Raw genomic sequence first — 21520 nt, 5'->3', positions numbered from 1 at the left:
GTGCATTAAACTGGGAGGGAAGGAAAATTTGAACATTGAAAGTATTTTTATTTCTAGGTGTACCTGGGATTAAGGGAGCACTTTATGGGTGGACATCCAAAAACATTGTTTGTTATTAATCAAGCCTACCTTTAAACTAGTTGACAGTTTGTTATACAGTTCTGCAATGAAAGAACCGAGTTATTAATTATTTTTGTAAATGGATAGGAAAGAATCTAAGGTTCTGTCTGTCCATATATGGTGATGCAAAACCTAGAGGGGAGGAGCTAAATGAGGGGACGGGCAGTGAGACATTTAAGTAAAGATGTCAATCCCAAAAGTGTTAGTCTTTTAAAAGTAGTTTTAGAGCAAAGGTTCACAAACTTTTCATTTTGCGACCCACTTAGATGGGTATACTTTATAACGGGACCCACCAACATACACTGAAGTTTCTGGAGAGAGAAATAATAAATAATATGCAAACATCAGACGCTGCGTAGAAGATTTTACAGGTCACGTGTCTTTCCGGGACCTTGCAGATGCCGGCAAATCATTGGAAGTGTGAATGAATAACAAAAAGCAAATACAATCTACCCTACAACAGTTTTATTTAATATTTAAAGGACTGCAAGGCTACAGTGTTTGAAAAAGTAATAGACTTTACCTAAACGATTCAAATAAATCTAACTTCTAAAATAAAAACATTAACTTAATTATTTAAAGGGGGGGTTCAATGGTATTTCAAGCATTCTGACTTATTAACACAGTTATAGAGTTGTTTCCTCATGCTAAACGTAGGCAAAGTGTCAAAAAAAGCAGTTGGACATGTTACAGAGTATTTCTGTGCCCGGAAAACCCCTCCCACCCGTCAATCAGCGGGAGATGTTGTAAATATGCGCGTGCATATTATAGAAATGACACGAACATGTAGTGAATCATAAGTTATAAGTGTTGTATAGTGTTGCATGATTCGTACTCGCTCCACCCGCGGTAGTAACTCCTCCTTCTTCATTTTTTCGTACGTTATTGGAAAGATTCGGTAAAGCTAATCTTTCTTTTATAAATCTGATTAAACTAAAGACTCTTCGGAGATATAAAGGATGTCATACTACTCTATAGGTACTCCAGATTAACATCAGAAATGCGGAAACAGAGTGTGTTACGTGAGCTTTAACTATTGTTTCAAGTACTATTCAGTAGATTTTATTTGATTTTGGTAGGTAAGTTGCACTTGAAATTAAAGCAGTAAGTTTTACTTAAAAAAAGTTTGTGCAAAATGTTACGAAGATTATATGAAGTCAATTTTATTATAAATTTTATATAAAGTTATTTTTGCTGTGTATATTTAAATGTAAATATTAAGAAAATACAATTTTTAATTTTATAAATGGAATGTAAGTTTAATTGCAGTATCAAAATAATTTATTGTATATCATATAAAAATCATTGTAGCCAGAGTCTTTGCGTGACCGACCTTATCCTGCTATGTGACCCAAAAGTGTGTCCCGACCCACAGTTTGAAAACCCCTGTTTGAGATTTTTCAAACCCAACCTTTAGTTTTGGGAATCCAGGTCAAAATCAGACCCTTCCACAAAGACTCCCAACACCTTATGGTTTTCACCCACACTGGATAGCTCCATGGTGGAGCTGCAGAATACCTAAAATCGCAGAGTCCTGCAAGGACAGCGTTCCGTAAATAAGACAATGTTTCTCATAATCGTTTTCGACTCGGCAGGACACATAATTGACACAGGAGTGCCACGTTGTCCACCCCATTTCCTTTTTCAGTCCTACATCCATTGCTCATTACCGGGAACCTTTATGGTTTCTATTTTGTTTTAATAAAATTATAAGACAAGTTTTGTATGTCTGTATTCGTTCGCTGATGTGAGTGTAACCTCATACTAAAAATAAAACAAAACTATAGATTGTACATTTCAAAGTATTGTTACAATTCAGTAAATTTAGTACATACAGTACTGTAGTTAAGAATATTTATTTTTCAAGCACTACAAGACATTTTGATGGAAATGCACTGGACTTGAAATCAAAACTGATTCAGTTCTACAGTATAGCTCATTTAAACCAAACCCTGACTTTTTCTCTTTGCTATCTTTTCGCTTCGTTACCCCACTTGGCGTCTCAGATTGTTCCAGGTCTAACTGGACCAGCAGGCTGAAGAAACCGCCGGCACTCATGAGAGTAATAATAGTTGTAGATCAAAGCTATGAAGGTTGAATCTCACTGCCAATCAACATTAAGATGGAAAAAGCCAGAAGGATTGTAAAAGGATCACTTAAAACACTAATGAAAGCAGACTGAAACCCTGACAGTGAAACCCTTTTCCTGAAATGGTGGACACCAAGGTCATCAGTGGAAAATGCATGGACTTTTAATGAAATATTTTAGATAATTTTATGTTTTCCACCACCAATAAAAATACAGCTCCTAGTCGAATACATTTTACACTATACAAATCCAAATAAAAAAAATGTATTATGTCCAACCATCTTTTATACAGTAAAGGAGTGGTTACACTAGACTTTGAGCATGCAAATATTTTTCCAACATTAATGCGAATATGGGCTGGAAGCGGTTTGTCAGTATCTTTGGTTTGTCCATTTGTGCTTTTCAGGAGAGAGAAAGGTGTGATGTACTGGTTTTCTACTGGTCACATATCTGTAATTAATACAAATTCAGTCAAAGTTACCTAAACTTAAACTTTTCTATGCAGCAAAATATCTTCGCACAAGCTTGCGTTTCCATTCTGACGCATTCACATTCATAATGGAAGACAATAGCACAAAAACTTTACTCCATTAGTTGATGTTTGTCATCATTCTAGGTTGTGTGACTACTTGTGTATTTCTAAAACATTTATTTCTGACTCAAAGCAAGTCAAACCCTTGGAATCAGGTCATCTATTTGAAATAAGATAAACCTGCGCTTTAACATCGTGCCTGTAAATCGAGATAAATCCAGCGATCTGAGCCAACAGTGCTGCTAAAGGATCTAATATTAATAACCCCAGTTCAGAATTTGATTTGTTAGACATGCAACATGTGCAAAACTCCTGTACGTGACGGGAGGGGTTGGGAAAGTATGTTTTAGGCTCTTCCAACTTTTATAACAAATGTTTACAGATCAAACAATTTCATCAAGCCAGCCTCAAAAACTCCTCGGGGGGAAACCATGTCCTGTTTCTTTCAGCAGCCCAGAAGCACACATATATAAACGGTCAGTCGGATTAAGGGTAAAAGAAATCTCCATATTTTTTCAATATGTGTGAATAATCCATGACCTAATTCATCTCGACATTACTCCTCCTTCGCTTTCCAGGGGCTCTACTGAATTTGCAGTCTACAGAATGCGAGTACTATTTCCCATAATGCACCTGTGCAATGCTTTTGCATTTCCATATTACTCTTTAACGCAAGGGTTAAATAGCAGTCTATAGTATTGAAAATAAAGAATGCATTACTTTAATTTATGTATTAATATCAGTTGTGGATCCTAGGATAAGACAACACCCCACAAACAACAGAATTAGAGGAAGGTTTAGTGTACACTTTAAGGTCTCAAAAACATTAAACATTACAACATGTACACCATTAAATAGTCTTAGTTAACAGCCGCTCACACTGTATAATGTAACCTGACTCTCGGAGGCCCAAAATGTGCTGGAAGTTATCATTTATGGCCGCAGGGGCGTGTGATGAAGCCGTATACGGAATGTTCTGGGGTTGTGTGTTTGGTCTGGCCGATGGCCTCCGGGAGAAACGGAAACTGCTCTTTCACGGTTTCAAGCGAACCGTCGAGTGAACACAACCGCTGCGTCCCCGCAACCACCTCGCAGGTCCGTTTCAGCCGGTTCACTGGACTTCCACTTCCTCCTTTACTTCCTGCCACTCTGTATGCTTCACGAGGTCAAAAGGTCACACTTTCATCGGTTCCATCTTAAGCATTTCCACAATCCATTAAGGGTTACTTGGGGGAAGACACTTAACCGTTTACTCAACCTGGCCTTTTTCCCTTTTAAAACACAGATTATTAAATTAACGTTCAGATAGATGGTTTGCCTGTCGCTGAACCATGAAAGAACTGTAGAGATCAAAAGGAGGCTTTCTATAACAGCGTGTGTCAGATTTTTCATCGCCATTTGTTTTAAAAGGATGCAAAGAGAAATGTTTATCACCATTGATAACTATTTTGATGACAGAAAGCAAATAAACTATATATAAAGGGGACATTTCAGAAGACTTTTTTTAAATGTAAAATTAATATTGGGTGTCCTCAGAGTATGTATGTGAAGTTTTAGCTCAAAATATCTTAAAGATAATTTATTATAGCATAGCCACTTTGTAGTTGTGAGCAAAAATGTGCCATTTTGGGTGTGTCCTTTAAAGTGAGACTTTGTAGTTTGTAGCATCCTTCATAATATATTTTCAAGACTCTTGTGATGGTACTAACTTAAAATAGGTTAAATGACATGTCTACCATAGCCTGACGGAGTCTGTATTGCTTTTACTCGTACTTTTAAACTTGGGGTTTCGGGTAGTAACCCGAGCACAAAACAAAAAACTACAAAAATCTGCTTTACGGCACACGTCACTTTCTCCACTTCCTCAAATTCGGACGTGAGAGCGCAACTATTTATTTTCCTGATGTTTTTGTCATGGTCGAAGCAGCAACTAAGAAAAAGAAACCCAAGGTTTTGTCGGAGGAGACTAGAAAGAGAAAACGGGAGGGTGACAGAATAAAAAGAAGGACGAGGATCAATTATATGGGTCCAGCGTTCGCTTGCTGACGTGAAATAAAGAAAGAGGAGGGGTTTCTGACCGATGTTGACTTGGCCCTCATGCTTTTGTACTAGTAAGTAATGTTATATTGCTTACATATATAAGTCATGTCTGGCGCCCGAACACAATTTTTTTTTACGTGAATTTTACTGGAGGCTACTTGGAGAGTTGAGAGAGAGACTTATATAGCGTGACATTGTGGCGCCGTGGTAGCATCATGGACCTTGGACACGGGAGATCCGGGTTCGATTCCCCTTTAAGCAATTTTTTAATATCAACTTTAACCAAGTGACCACCATTACAACTGGCTTGAAAATGTGAGCTACGCGATCTTTTGGCGTTTGAAATAAAATAAAACCCATGAAATTATATTCATACGACATGCTGGAAGGCACACTTTGTGACCTAAAGAGTTGTCTTCTTTTCCTTTGCAACAGTGCTGCGGCGCTTGTGGCCTCTAGGGGCGCTAGACATGAAAAATACATGTCTAGCACCCCCTAGTGGCCAAAAAGTTCCATGGTGTGCCTTTAAAATGCAAATGAGTTCATCTCTTGCAGAGAATGATTACCAAAACTAAGTTACTGGGTTGATCTTTTACACATTTTCTAGGTTGATAGAAGCACTGGGGACCCAATTATAGCACTTAAACACGAAAAAGTCAGATTTTAAAAGTTATAATATGCAAAATATAACAAAATTTTAAGTCCTATCTATTTGAACGTGGCACCGATTGACTCACAATTAACAATTGGTTCTTTTAAATGTAAGGCGGGGCTTAAGCGGGTCTACTGAGCATTGCACTTTCCCACATTGATTTTAAAAGCACTGCAGTGTCTTGTCTTTGACATAACCTCACACACAGGCTCTCTAGTTAAATAAAAAACAAGTTTTTATGTTTCCTGAAGTAAATGTGAATGATGTTTGCCTTAGAAAAAACCATGAATATTTTATGAAACCAAAGGCACTGTAACTCACCATCGTACAAGCAGTCCATGCTCCAGAAAGCTCTTCAAGTTGGGCAAAGTCTGACGCAGGTCCGGTGTGGAGAGGCCATGCTGATACCTCAACTGCAGAACGAGAAACACAGAGGAAATGTATTTGTTAGAGCAATCATCACCTGTTTGATCTATGGCTACACATTCACCATGGCATCACCTGGGCATTGTGCCACGGGCTTCTACAGCAGGTTAATTCATTACCCCACAGGTGCACATACGTATACACAAAAACTGCAGATGTTTAAGCTATTCAGTCTACTAGAGCTGCAGAACCATTGACAGGAGACATAAACCAGTCCCACGCCGACGCTCCCTATAGTTCGCTTAAGTTTCACATTAATATTTAATAAAGATGGGAATGCAAAAACTTAATTTTTCGGAACAGATATGCTGAAGCTGTGCATGTGCTAGTTTACGCAGACCAGATACAGCTTTATTTACATGAAGTGGAGTTATCCACATGACAATCTCAAACATTTATAGACATTTATAGTAAACCATCGGATATGGTAAAGATGCCTGAAACACCACAGGTTTCATATTAGTGCTTATTTTGCCTCCTTTTTCAGGGGAAATGGGGTAAAATAGGTACTGTGGGGTGAAAGATATACAGTGTAGAAGAGATCCAATATGCACGGTCCAACAAGCTTGTGTGTTTTATTTCCCCTCTTGTGCAATCATTCAGTCCAACACTTTTTGCTATCAATGTTTTCTGGCAAGATCACGACAACACACACCTACAATAATACAAACGCATTGTGTGCATGAGTGTGTAGAAGTTGCGATTAAGTGGGAGGAGAAAGAGACAAAGATAAGAAAAAGGAAGAGAAAGAAAAATGGCACACATCTGGAATGAATAAACGGTGGAAAAGCATGAAAATCTTTCGAAAGACCAAAAGTCAGACACTGAAGTAAAATCAGACAAAAAGTGACGCTATTCTTAGAAAACGCAGTGCCCTCTTTAGGCCTGGATGTGAAAACAATTCATCATGGAGCATCTTGTGTCTTAAAAGCAAACAGCAGGTGCAGAAGGTCTCAAAGGCAACTAATGTATCAGGGCACTCCCAAAAAAACATCTGGCCTATCCAGTCGCATGGCATCACCCTTTGCATGTCTTCAGAAATAATCCCAATCAATCAAAATATCATCACAGTGACGGACGATCCACATGTGATTTCAATTATAAATGATAATGCAATCACCGTGACACTTTCACTGGGCAAAAATTCAATATGACTTATCTTGAGAAGACTAAGGCTGAAAGAGAGCGAGAGACGGCCTGGAAAAATTTGATGACTAATGGAGCAAAAACCATCTGAACAGGCTTGTGTTTGCTTCATCTGGTGTTCTGGTACGGACAAGAAAGACGTATTGTGTGTTTCGGTTTCCAAGCATACGCAGAACCTTCCGCTGACCTGTTAAACTGAGCAAAGATGGACAAAGTGCACATACTTAATAACAAGTGTGGGTCATGCAGATACAAAGAGAGCAAGTGAGAAACCTCTGGGGTCCGTTGCAAAATTTAGATTAAGGCCCAAGTCTCCACTAGTGATAAATGGTCAAAATCTGCATTATCATTCATTCATGGATAAAACTACATCTCTGGCTTTGAGCAGATGATCATGTGCATGCAGACCAAAAGAATCATGAAATCACGTGCCAACAGCAACACCATTCCATTCAGGAATCAGAATGGGCCGTACCCCTTCATCCTGGCCGACTGCCTGAAACTATGTTTGTTCAGTGTTTCTCTGACACAGATACTGATTAGATTAAACCCAAAAGTCAGTGAGATTTTCCAGAAATGTGAAGAAGAAAATGAAGTAGGACGGACACGGTTGAATAGCCAAACATACAATCCGACCCTCTTGTAAAGCATGAAGGTTTTCATGAACCGTCTCTAATGTTGGGAAATGGGGTTTTCGATCTGGAGATGATCATTATCGAGTCCATGATGAGGTTTCCTGATGAGCGGTCTACAGCTCGGTTTCAAAACCAAGCAAGCTGCACTACGGCCAACTTGGACAATACAATAGCAGTCACAGAGTCTCATAATAACGTCTGATGTGGAATTTAAATTTAGGCATTCAGCGGACATTTTTAAACAAAGTGAACCGTACACTTTAAAAAAAAAAAGAAATATACTCATTTTCCAGCTCCCCTAGAGATAAACATTTGATTTTTACCGTTTTGGAATCCATTCAGCCGATCTCCGGGTCTGCCGCTACCACTTTTAGCATAGCTTAGCATAATCCATTGAATCCGATTAGACCATTAGCATCACTCTCAAAAATAACCAGAGTTTGGATATTTTTCCTATTTAAAACTTGACTCTTCTGTAGTTACATCGTGTACTAAGATCGATAGAAACAGTCTTAGTGTCTTAGTACACGATGTAACTACAGAAGAGTCAAGTTTTAAATAGAAAAATATTGAAACTCTTTGGTTATTTTTTAGCATGATGCTAATGGTCTAATCAGATTCAATAGATTGTGCTAAGCTATGCTAAAAGTGGTACCGCCAGACCCGGAGATCGGCTGAATGGAAATGGTAAAAAAATGTCAGCGACATTGCATGACAAACAAATAGCGTGCCAGACTTGCAATTGGCTATGTTGCAGAATGAACAATGCAATATTTATGCATCGCAAAAAAATAAGAACCTTCCTGTCAGGCTAACAACGATGATGCCTTAAAATGTTGCCTTCATAGGCAGCACACTTGTTTTGAAACGGAGCATATGTGTCTGTATTCTTTCAAAGCTTGTAATTTTTCCAAAACTGAGAATTGAAGACCAGCCAAGCGTGCTGATATGAAACTTGATAGGAAGCACAAGGAACGGCAGTGTAATGACATCATCGCATCCAACGGGGCACAATCACAATTGTTTCGCATGTATGCTTTACTAGTGTGTGTGTGTGTGTGTGTGTGTGCCTATTGTGTATTTTTTTCATTCAACCCCAGTGGTGTGTTCCCCTCATCTGCACGGCAACCCTCCTCGAATTACATAAAGAAAAAAGTGCCTTTGTATACATGAATGTACAAACATGTAAATAAGAAGAGGGAACGATGTTTTACACCCTAAAAAAAGAAAAGAAACCACACATCCTCCTGCAGCAGGTCATTAATTCAACAAGTAGTCATTAATAATCACCCACCCTATCCCTGGGGCAGCTTGCCCTACAAGAAAGGCATTATGGAAGGAAATCTGCTCATGCAATCTTGCAAGTCAAAGGCATTTGACATGCACATTTGATTTCATTACCGACTTGGTTCGTCCTAACAATTTTTGCAACATGTGTTTAAGAGCCGCGCACATCTGGCCCACGAGTGTTGCATGATGGAGGTATGCGTGCTCCATCTCCCCGTAGCATGAACTGCAGCATGTGTGATTTGCTTTTGGAAAGGATGCTGGGATAGATTATAGCGTAAACCTGTACATGAAGTATTTTGCAACTACTCTCATGCTCTTCAGATGAACATGAAAAATATCCAGGCAGCAGGAAATGCAAAATCGTTGCAGACAGACGGGGCGTGCCGTGTGGATCGGCAAGTCGGTCTTAATTAAAAGCGACAGCTTGAAACGTTGACAGACTGAAGCAACAAACAGAACGGCGGGTGGCACGGGGCTCTCGCAAATTGGGATTGGGAAATGTACGCGAAACCGACTGGGGGATCAGAACCTATAACGTGATGGTATAATCAGTTTCTTATACAATGCAAAGAGGAAGTGTTGACAAGCAAACAAGGCAAAGAATTGTGGCAGAGATATCCACTGTGATTTAAAACATAAACATACTTGGCACAGTGAAGGGGCATACCTAAAAATATAAAACGCATTTTGGTTACACTTGACAATGGCAAGCGCTAGTTTATGTGACAAGTGGATTATTTTGTGTTATTGTGTGTGACAAAATATGAAACTGCACCTGACACAAAAACATCAATACAGATAATTTTGCACCTGATATTTTCCTTTCAGTGGTTTAATGTGAGCTACATGTATTTTTATTTAAAAATATATATATATATATTCTTGAATAAAAACTGAAGTTGTATTTTCTTTATGTATAGACTGTTTCAGCAGTAACAACATAAACAACCGGCTTTCGCGGTCAACACGTAACTTCCGGTAAACTTTGGGAAGAATAAATAACACAAAGTCCTTTAAACGTAGTTTATTTATATAACAAGAAAAATAAACACCACGTAGATTACCTAGGAAACCAAAATATTTTTTTTCGACTAGGTATTTGTTTAGGAGTTCAGTTTACCAACTAGTCAGACCATTAAAAAAACCCATGAAACCGGAAGTAAAGTTCGGACCAGACGTGTATCGCGTCAACACACGTGCGTCCGATGAAACCGTCTATAAAAATAAATGAATTTTTATATTAATACACTTGTCATAAATAAATTTACAAAAGCTGTCACTGGGGTGGTACCCCTTGGAAAAAAGTAGACCTTTGTTCCTAAAAAGTGCATAAATGATGAAGATATTTTGAAGAAAATAAATGATGGTAAGCACACAGTCAACGGTGCCCATTGAATTTCATTGTGACAGAATTATAACTATCCCTTTAAATCATTTATTATGATTTAGTTCCTTATAAAATAACCTTCCACCAGCAAGTAACAAGCCTTAAGTAAATGAAATGGTAAACAGGACTCTCCCATTATCTCTTGTGTGTTTCCCCCCTCTGGTCCTCTCGGTTGTTGTTATTTGCCTGTGGTCTTCTATTTGTTCTTGATGGTAATATTGGGGTCAGGTAACCTGAGAAAAACGTTGACGCAGTGGAGGTTGCATCCTTATGAAAATGATACGGGGACACTCCTCTGAAATCATTCCGGTGTCTCCCTTCTTTTACCCACGTGCTCTGGCTGCTTCACATTTTCCAGACTTGACACGTCTCCTAGAATTTCTCTACTCATTGGATGAGCGCAGAAACAGACATAAAATCTCCAGATTGGCTCTAGATAAAAGACAGGTGGTAATCCGACTGTAGGTTTGGAAAGGTGCATCTGATACCGTAGCGAAAGAACGTGTTTCCATGAGCCTTTATGTCACAGCAACACAAGAAGCTCTGGAATCAGTTAGGTCATGACTTTCGAGATATCTAACATACTGGTAAAATTGAATGGCATGCCAATGAAGGGACAAACATTTTTATGAGACAAATTACCATTTTGTGTCTACCTGTTAAAAGTGGCCAAATTGGTTGTGGACTAGTAAAAAATGCTTTCTGTTTGAGGTTCATCCTTCATTTAACACAAAAATAGCATCAAAGTTTGATTTCACATTGATTTTAATTTTTGACGTGATCTATCTTAGTCAATATCAAAGATATCAAGGTTATATTTTTTTTACACAAAATTATATTACGCAGTGCCCGAAAATAGTCCCCTGCTATTGAAAGTTACCAAGGGGACTATTTTAGGCGCTGCGTAATATCATTGCGCCTGCTGCAGCCATGTTACGGCAGCAAAGTCCTTGATAATTACGCCAGAATGAGAGTATAGTTCCTAGCCATATCTGCCTAGAAAATAGCAGCTTTTAATTTTCCGTCGGTTTTAGTACATGATTTAACTACAGAAGAGTCAAGTTTTAAATAGGAAAAATATCGAAACTCTTTGGTTTATTTTAAGCACGATGCTAATGGTCTAAACAGATTCTAGAGATTGTGCTAAGCTATGCTAAAAGGGTTAGCGCCAGTCCCTGAGTAAAAATCTAGTTTTTTACTCTAGGAGAGCTGGAAAATGAGCATATTTTCAAAAAAATTGGAGTGTCCCTTAAATTTACACACACATACACAGTTTAAAACATACACTTGTGTAAACTATATAACTAGAAGGTTCTTTCACCTGAAATCCCAGTGGTGTTTTCATTCCCTGCATAAAATTAACAACTCGTTCTGTTGTTACTAAGTTATTTTTTCCAACTCCTGTCAGAGTCGATTATCTTACATACCTATGGCTTGCAAAGGGTCTCATTTTGTGAGACAAATTGGAAGTGACACAGGATATGAAGGCTGCCCCCAAACGAAACCGTCAGAGGTCACACTGACGAGTGTTTTGTCATCGGAAAAAGTCACAACAGTTCAATGCAAAGGAATTCCTAGAATCTCCTGACAAACCAGTGGTATCTGCGATGCCATAACTTTTCATCAGCGGAGCAATTTTACAAATGTAGATGGCCGAGCTGCAGCTCCGATCCAAACTCCAGAGATCGTTGAAACTCTGACCCACACACAGAGCGCCACTGCGGTAATTCGCAATAAAAACTAAATCTTTTAGGTATAGACGAGGATGTTCCCCTCTTGCCCTCGTCAAAGAAATAGTCACGGAGAATGAATTCTGGAGTTCTTGGCTTCCCAAGGGGAGGCAATCAGGGGCCCCGGATGGTCCCATATTAGAGTGCTTCGGAGGGACCGGCGCAGGTGCTGCCCTTATGTTACCCACCAGGGTCAGAGCAACAAAGGCCACAGATATTCCTTGTCAATAAAGACGGCAATGAATTATCAATTGTTGTTGTCCTCAGGCCAGGGGCTTGATTGTGTTAAAAAATCCAGATTAGCTAGGGACCATGTAAGTCGTGCAAAAGGTACACAAAGTGCAATTACATTTAAGTATGTCAAAAAAATGGAAATATCTCGCAACCTTGCACTAACCTTGAAAAGATTTTAAAAGTGATATCTCCAGAGATTTGACTATACTTACAGACATCAGGGTCATTCTTTTATAAATTAATAGATGAAGGATGAAATGTTTGACAAGCCTTGGCTCATATAACTTGCTTATACCCACCCTGACCCAGAATTTTAGGGTTTTATAAAAGACAGGCCTTCATTAAATTGGCCAAATGCCTGTACAGTATGTCTGTTTGCTGACAGTTTACATGCAGTACTAGTCTACATCTTTACCTGATAACCCTTTCCATAATACCGTGTATATCAATCATCCTACTACCTTTGCCAAAGACTATCATTGTAAATCCAAGGCCAAACCGCACGGAGCACCTGACCACAGCATGCTTACGTAAAATAGCATAAAAACAGCCACCATATTGTTCATGTTATTCAGGAGAAAAGCATGCATACATTAGTTATTAGCGCTAATACATAACTGGCAAAATAGCCTGAAGTAAAAAAACAATGGTCTTTGAAACCATTAACTGACGACAGCTTGGCTCACAGGTCAGATCAAATATTTGTTTTGAATCAAACATCAAAGAAATTTAAAGAAATGATGTAGTGCTCAAAGTCTAAGTGCAAAAATGTGACCCTGTCTCATAATCTAATAATCTTGATTTCACATTGATTTTCATCTTTGGCATCGTCTTAGTATTAAAAATATCAAGGTTTTTTTCACAGATTGATCTTTACATAATGTAGAAAAAAACTTCCTAGCCATCAATAAACGCCCGAGTAAAAATTCTGAATGGACGTTCAGGCTTGGTCATTCACTGGTTTAATGTTAAGCTTGGAAGGGAAAGCAGCTTATGCAACCACAATGTCTGCCTGAAAACACATGCTATCATTCAAAGGCCTCTCAGGCTACGACGCTAACAAAATTAGCCATGAAAACTCCAAATGGTCTGTGGCCATGAAAATGCCTTTTTATTCAGATATCTCTCCAGTTTTAAAGCAAATCAACCTCTAGTATATCAGATTAACATGTGCATAATTTCCCCCAGTTTATTTGTTTGGGGCATTCAGCCGATCTCCGGGTCTGCCGCTACCACTTTTAGCATAGCTTAGCATAATCCATTGAATCCGATTAGACCATTAGCATCACTCTCAAAAATAACCAGAGTTTGGATATTTTTCCTATTTAAAACTTGACTCTTCTGTAGTTACATCGTGTACTAAGATCGAAAGAAACAGTCTTAGTGTCTTAGTACACGATGTAACTACAGAAGAGTCAAGTTTTAAATAGAAAAATATTGAAACTCTCTGGTTATTTTTTAGCGTGATGCTAATGGTCTAATCGGATTCAATGGATTATGCTAACCTATGCTAAAAGTGGTACCACCAGACCTGGAGATCAGCTGAATGGATTCCAAAACGCAAAAAAATTGTTTAACTCTAGGGGAGCTAGAAAATGAGCAATTTCTTTTTTTAAGTGGAGTTTCCCTTTAATAATGCATACATTGCATTGAAACCCCCAACAAAAATAATTATAAAATGTGTATTTTATATAAATCACTCTTCTTTCTTACTCATATCAGGACCATGCTAATGGTACACATAGCTAAGATAACAAACAACTGGTTTACAGTTTACTATGTAGTACTAAAAAAAGAGAAGACAGTATTGGAAAATCTGTCGTATTTTTTCCCATCAGCACAATGTCCACACAAGTGTCTTTATTTTACAGATTAACAGATGTTGGGACCTTTAAGCCTAGTTAACTTCAACATAGTAACTTTCAAACATACTGTTGACAGTTCCTCAAACTATCTGTGAAAATATGAAGACAGACATATTAAGCAAGGACTTAATACGGTAGTGGGGGATTTAGAGCGATTACACTAAAATTGGCTTTATTGATTGACAAATCAGCTCTTGCCAATTCGAAAGACCTCTTGTGAGAAAAAAAATATTTTATTCGTTTTCAAAGACAAAGCTTATAATGCTCCTGGGGTTTCCTCGCAGACCTGGAACCTCATCCCAAGCCCTAAACTAACTTTAATTTATCTACCACCATTTTCCTTTCATTTTCATTCCTCTATTCTGTCTGTTTCGTTCAATTCGATGATAATAAAACGCAGGTGTGGATATACAAACTGTTAGGAGTCAACCAGATGCCAAAGAGCTTAACTCGAAACATCTCAGATTCTTGAGGTACTCAATCTTACACTTTTATTGTGCATCACATGAACATGTTATATAGAAATATTTATTTATGTAATTAAGAAAAAAGTCTTACTGAGATGAATGGGACCTTTTCATTTCAAGGCCACCATATAGTCCCCCCCAGTCAATTTCCACCGAATAAAATATACAGTACTTGAGCTTGACATGATAAGACAGATGTATATTTGTTATAAAAATAACCAAACAATAAGAAATGTCTTGATATTTGGTTGCTTTAGCATATTTTAATGCTTGTTTTGTCTTATTTTAAGTCATTGTGAGGCCCCCTTGGAAATTTGTTGAGGCCCCCTGGTTGAGAAACACTGATTCGGAGGCTACTGTAATAAGGACCTGCTGTATTTTCAGGTCCTATCCAATCCAATAGGAGCACAGGATTTCGTATCACATACTGTATTAAAATTTAAACAACAAAACTGTTGCATCACATGACTATATTTAGATTGACAAGGAATTCATATGTGCCATTATAAGCATCAAACATCTGAATATTTTAAAGGAAAACACCACCGTTTTTCAATATTTTACCATGTTTTACTACAACATAGACAAATTAATACATCCCTATCTTTTTTCAGTGCGTGCACTTAATCTTTGTACAGCGCGTTGTGAATGTGTTAGCATTTAGCCTAGCCCCATTCATTCCTTAGGATCCAAACAGGGATGAATTTAGAAGCCACCAAACACTTCCACGTTTTCCCGATTTAAAGACTGTTACATGAGTAGTTACACGAGTAAGTATGGAGGCACAAAATCAAAGTGGCGATTTTTAACTCTTTCACGGCCAGCGTTTTAAAAAAAAGTTGCCAGCCAGTGCCAGCGTTTTTCATGATTTTCACCAAAGTTTAATGCCTTCCAGAAAATGTTCTTCTTTAAATATATAAACATACAATATACCAAATGAAAGAACAGACCCTCTGCTTTCAAACAAAAAAAAAACCGTTTCATCCTACCTTCAGTGGTTCTTTTGTAATCAGCTTTTGAATATGGGTAGGCTTCTGCAAAAACACCATATTTTGAGCAAAAAGCAGAGATAATTCAATTTTTGTGACGGACTTTTCATATAGATCCCATTCAGAGCGATCTTTCAAACAGACACGGACATGCAGCCGCTTGCCATAGGGCAATACTTCCGGGTTTAAAAAGTTGCGGAACCTGGTGGATAATAGCGGTATTGCGGAAAGACGGAAAATCTCGTCATTGGCGGGGAAGCGTTTTCTCTTAATTGACGAGATATCTCGTTAATGGCGGTGAAAGAGTTAAAGCGGATAAAAATGAGAACTGTATTGTATGGCGAAGAGCACTAAGTTTGCAGCACTTCGATCTTGGGCGGAGTAATATTGACGGAAGTTTGAGCGAGGGGGAGTAGTCAGGAGTAATGATGTTACTGCGCGCTGTGTTTGGTGGCTTCTAAATTCATCCCTGTTTGGATACTAAGGAATGAATGGGGCTAGGCTAAATGCTAACACATTCACGACGCGCTGTACAAAGATTAAGTGCACGCATTGAAATAAGATAGGTATGTATTAATTTGTCTTAGTTAAGAAAGAACATAGTAAAACATTGAAAACGGTGGTGTTTTCCTTTAAGATGTGTGAATATCTTATGTTTTTTGCTTGATAATGCAATGACTGATAAAGCCTTTAGGTAATCTTTTATACTGTGCATCTATTTAAGTGAGAAGATGTCTGGTAGGGTAATATGTAACATTCTTAAGCTGATGTCATAGACTGGGCATCCACATCTTTAACATTAAAGGAGTCCGGGCAATTTTCTAGTAATAATAGAAAATTAGGTCAGAATTAAACCTGCATCTTCTGCAAAAGGAAAAAAGTTTCAACCTATCTGTAATTTGTCCTTCAACTAGGCCACAGCTGTTAAAAATAACTAAAACAGTGTGGAATTACCAGGTTGTTAGGTGGTCTATGAAATATTATGGCTTTGAATAATAATAAATATTATAAACCAAATATCTTAGTGGTGATATAATGGCGAAACTATAGGGTATACAGTTTGTTATATAATGTATAGCACATATGGTACACATTATCCACACATGTAGACTTAATGATGACTGGATGTTAAAATTAACATTTAATAGAGCCAGTGTTACGAGTTTTGCCGCTTTTCTACAGTAATGTACCACCACCTTCTGTAATGTGCTTGATAAAAAAGATGAAATATTCGTTGTTTCTTGTTTTTATCATTTCAAATAAAAAACAGGGTTATCAAATGACCAACATGTGGAATTTTGTTAACTTTTAAGTACTGTAGTAAACAGTCTTGATGATCTCATACTGTAGGGTGCACTGCCACCTGTCAGAACAGTTGTCTTCTAAGGGGGTCTTCACTGCCTTCATAAAATTAAAATGCCATTAAGGTCAGCCTATGTTAACGCAAGGCGGGGAAACCCTAAACCAATACTGCACTATAAGAGGTCAGCGTAAACCCCATACAGTAGTGACCAAGACAGCCATACATCCAACAATGTGTGAACCCAGGGGCCAAAACACATCCATGTGAAGCATTCACAACCTGATGGCTGTACAGTGTGTAACTTGAAACTAAAATACACATAAAAATGATAACCCCAAACTACAGTATTTTACAGTGCATTTACAGTCTGGCCAGCAAACAGGACAGTACCTTTTGTGGGTTTTACTTTTATAACCCAGTATGGAAAGATGGACTCATTTCAGAAACCCTGTAACCCACACCAAATGAAAAAACCTTCAACTCATTTGCAGCCCTCGTTTAAGTGTAACTGCCAAATAAAACCATTATTTTCATTTCAGCGAGAAAGTCTGGCGTGGTCATAATCGTGCTTTATAATTTGGAATAGAACGTAGTGAGGGTTCCTTTATTGGGCTTGTTATTCTGTGGCAGAGGAACCTTTCCAGAAATGGCACGGGAAAACAGGGCACACAACAGCTGTGAAGCCATTAGGACTGGGGTGAGATGCCCAACATGACCTCGCCAAACACCATCACTGCTTATTGCAATAAACCTTCTATTCTCTCATTCTGCCTTCCTCTATTAACCTGCTTTAAAAAAGGATCTTTATGGCAGAGGATTCAGTAAAAGCCTCTCAGAAAGGTTAAAGGTCAGCACTGACGCTCTGAATGGTACACATTCCAGTTCATCTCTCTTAGCAACAAGATCTCCAATTCAAAAAAGGACCATGATACTACGGGACACTCCTTCGCTTCGTATGTGACCGTCTGCAATTAATTAAAAGTTGAAAAAAAGCCTTGCAAAATGCACAACAAAATGTTATAACAGCCCTTATATAACCACAATAGGCAACGAAACTAAAGACGTTGAAGCAATAAAAAGCTTAGCACAAATTCCAAATCCGAGATAAGAGAATTTCTCCGGCAAACACTTAAAACCGGAAATTCCAAGGCAATTTTATATAATTGTTAATAACAGTTAAGATAGCAAGCTTTATCGTGTAATTACAGTTTGGGCTAAAGGGTACTGACAGCTTCCTCTGTTGAGATGATGAAAGATTTGTTTTTTTGCACTTTTTGTTGTTGTTTTTATGAGTTTAACACCAGTTTGTGAATTCTTCGACACAGTTTCTGGCACACGACTACACGAGACATCTCTCAACGCAGGCCCGTCAATCTGTACCTCCTCACAGTCAAAACAAAACTTTACTGCTCTTTATAATTGCCTTATAAATAACTGTTATATTGCTTACCGGCCTTCAGAAAGTCACTGTAAAATAACTGCTTTCAAAGAAGTTAAAAAGGAAGGAAAAATAAAGGTCCATATAATGTAAAAAATCCATAAATATACACTTATAGCTATAAGTAACGGTGATGAAGACATACCATACCATGGATTTTATTATTGTTTATTAAATAAAGCCATTTTTCTTTTTTTTACAAAAAGCCAGTTATACCGTTTATAGCAGAGGTGTGCAACCTTTTTTGGACCAAGGACCCCTTAATGTATATAGAGGGGTCAAACTGGATTAACATACTTTGTTATGATAATTACGTTACAAATATATTAAAATTACCGTTTTTGTATGCACATATACATACATACATACTACATAACAATAATTTTAATACTACATAATAATATTTTTTTTATTTTAGCAAGGAAACCTTCATTTTAATCACATTTTATATAATTTGACATGAAACCTTTACTTCAAGTAGAGACGCACTGATGTCAATAATAATCAGTATTGCTCGATAAAAGCAATTTTCACACTATTGGCTATCAAAAAGAGAAAAGGAAACTGCAATGAATTTGAGCTCTGAATTTAGCTAATGCAAGTTAATATAATAACCACCAAGCTATCAATATTGGTGGAAAAAATTAATATTGGTGCATCGGTGCAATTTCGTATATTATCATCTCAGCATTGTCTTCCTTTCCGCGTCTGTTCTGAAGCGCATGCGCAAGACTAAAGTCACGTGACTGCAGTGATGCGGATGACGTGTCATCCTCAGACATGTTTGCGTTTTTTCAAACTTACAGCGTGCATCTCCCTCAAACTGTAAACGAAGCCTGGGCGCACAAAACAAACAAACAAACAAACAAACAAACAAACAAACAAACAAACCAGTTGGGGCGGACCTGATAACACGTCATCCGCGTTATTGCAGTCACGTGACTTTAGTCTCGCTTCACAACAGACACGGAAGAGAAGACAATCCTGATTACAGTCATAATTTTTGCTATTTTCGGACCAAAATGCATTTTCGATGCTTCAACACATTCTAACTGACCCACTGATGTCACATGGACTACTTTGATTATGTTTTTATTACCTTTCTGGACATGGACAGTAAACCGTACATAGATTTTCAAAGAAGGGTCAACAAGGTCTCCGACTAAATCTAAAACATCTTAAACTGTGTTCTGAAGATGAACGGAGGTCTTACGAGTTTGGAACGACATGAGAGTGAGTCATTAATGACGACGACAGTGGGGCTTTTCCGGCCTTAGTCAAACGGTTTGGCACGTATGGTTGGGTTGCGATTTTGGTGCTTTCGTGTGTCTTGTGAATAGTATGCCATACAGACCCGTTTGCCACTGAACCTGCATTAACGACGACAGTGGGGCCTCCAGCCTTAGTCAAACGGGTTGGTATGTATGGTCGGGTTGCGTTTTTCGCGCTTTCGTGTGTCTTGTGAATAGTATGCCATACAGACCCGTTTGCCACTGAACCTGCATTAACGACGACAGTGGGGCTTCCGGCCTTAGTCAAACGGGTTAGCACGTATGGTCGGGTTGCGATGTTTTTGGCGTTTTCTCCTGGTCCCGTAAATGGTATACAATATAGACCCGTTTGCCACTGAACCTGCATTAACGACGAAAGTGGGGCTTTAGGCCTTAGTCAAATGGGTTGGTATGTATGGTCGGGTTGCGATGTTTTTGGCGTTTTCTCCTGGTCCTGTAAATGATATACAATATAGACCCGTTTGCCACTGAACCTGCATTAACGACGACAGTGGGGCTTTAGGCCTTAGTCAAACGGGTCGTCAGGTTTCATTTTCTCTTAAAGATCAGAAGGTGACCCTTATTTACCATATATACCCTCGCATTGGGCCCCCAATATGCTAAATCCTCAACTGTGGATAATATAATTATGCCGCAATAGTTAGTCTGTCTGGAACTAAGCTGAGTTAAACCACATCACTGTGTGACACTTCAATACATATGAACGGCTGCTACGCTAATACGATTTTGTTTTTCTCTCCCTGTCTCGTCCTCGACCCGAGGACAACGAGACAAACAGACCCAGTCCCGGTAGATGTGAAAGTCGGCACACCTCTGATCTACTGGCCGTCCTTCAACGTCATGCCCAGCTGATGACTGACAAACGATCACCGGCAAAACCGCTAAATCTCCTTATCCGTTCTCCCAAGGGTTTTTCCCTCCTAGGACTTATTTTTCCTCGGATAAAAGCCCCGGGGTTTTTTTTCCTCCTAGGGGGTTTTTCACCCCGGGGAGACAGCCTTTTTGGGCTTTACCTAGCTTCCTCTTCTATACGTTGCTTTAGTAATACGTGCACTTATAATATTGAGTCATAGCCGCAGCAAATTTAACTGCTCATGCTATCATGTATTTTGTTGTGCTATCTGTCGTTTTTCTGTGCTTTTCACTGCTTTATGTAAAGCTGCTTTGAAACAATTGACTTTTGTGAAAAGCGCTATATAAATAAAATTGAATTGAATTGAATTATTTTCATTTTTGGGTCTTAATTGAGAAAAATCCTGGAATGTTTTCCTAAATAAAAAAAAAACGTAATTTCTTCTCGACTAAACAAATAAATACATAAACAACTTGGATGACATGGGGTGGGTAAATTATCAGGATTTTATTTTTATGAAAGTGGAATATCCCTTTAATGCATTTTTGTTTCATTTAACTTCTTTAAAAAAGTATTATAAAAAATTAAAAAAAGGAGGACCCCCCAAAAAATACCAGCATGGACCCCCAAGAAGTTCGGACCCCTTTTGAAGACCAATGTTTATAGTGTGTATACTACAATAACATTTCTTGTATATAAACAATACATTTGCTTTATATCAAAGTCTATGATATGTCTTCTTTGGACATATAGCATCTGTATAAAATCTATGTAAAAATGTGTGTACAGTACTGAACTGAGCCATGTTAAGCATTTGCAGACTTTCCTTTACTAAGCCAACGGTGAGATAAGCCAATGCTGATACCCTCAAGTATCAGAAGCAGGAGACTGTGGCCTGCACTGTACAAAGTCTACATTATAACTTAAAAAGAGCAAGAAAAAAACATTAAAATCAGACACAGGAACACATATCAAATCAAATGTTTTTACAGGGAAAAAAGCTGCCTGTTTAGCATTTCTAAGCTTATGGAG

General features: G+C 38.2%; 1 protein-coding gene across 1 annotated transcript in view; it reads right to left on the bottom strand.

The window, feature by feature from the left end:
- Positions 1 to 21520, bottom strand: part of uvrag (UV radiation resistance associated gene) — a 118512-nt gene that overhangs the window by 10673 nt on the left and 86319 nt on the right. Inside the window, exon 14 of the mRNA XM_065259668.1 lies at positions 5755 to 5846. Coding sequence (XP_065115740.1) covers positions 5755 to 5846 — 92 coding nt within the window. The remainder of the gene's footprint in view (positions 1 to 5754; positions 5847 to 21520) is intronic.

The sequence above is a fragment of the Paramisgurnus dabryanus genome, chromosome 10, assembly GCF_030506205.2.
Source record: "Paramisgurnus dabryanus chromosome 10, PD_genome_1.1, whole genome shotgun sequence".
NCBI classification, from domain to species: domain Eukaryota; kingdom Metazoa; phylum Chordata; class Actinopteri; order Cypriniformes; family Cobitidae; genus Paramisgurnus; species Paramisgurnus dabryanus.
This window is presented reverse-complemented; position numbering and strand designations above follow the sequence as displayed.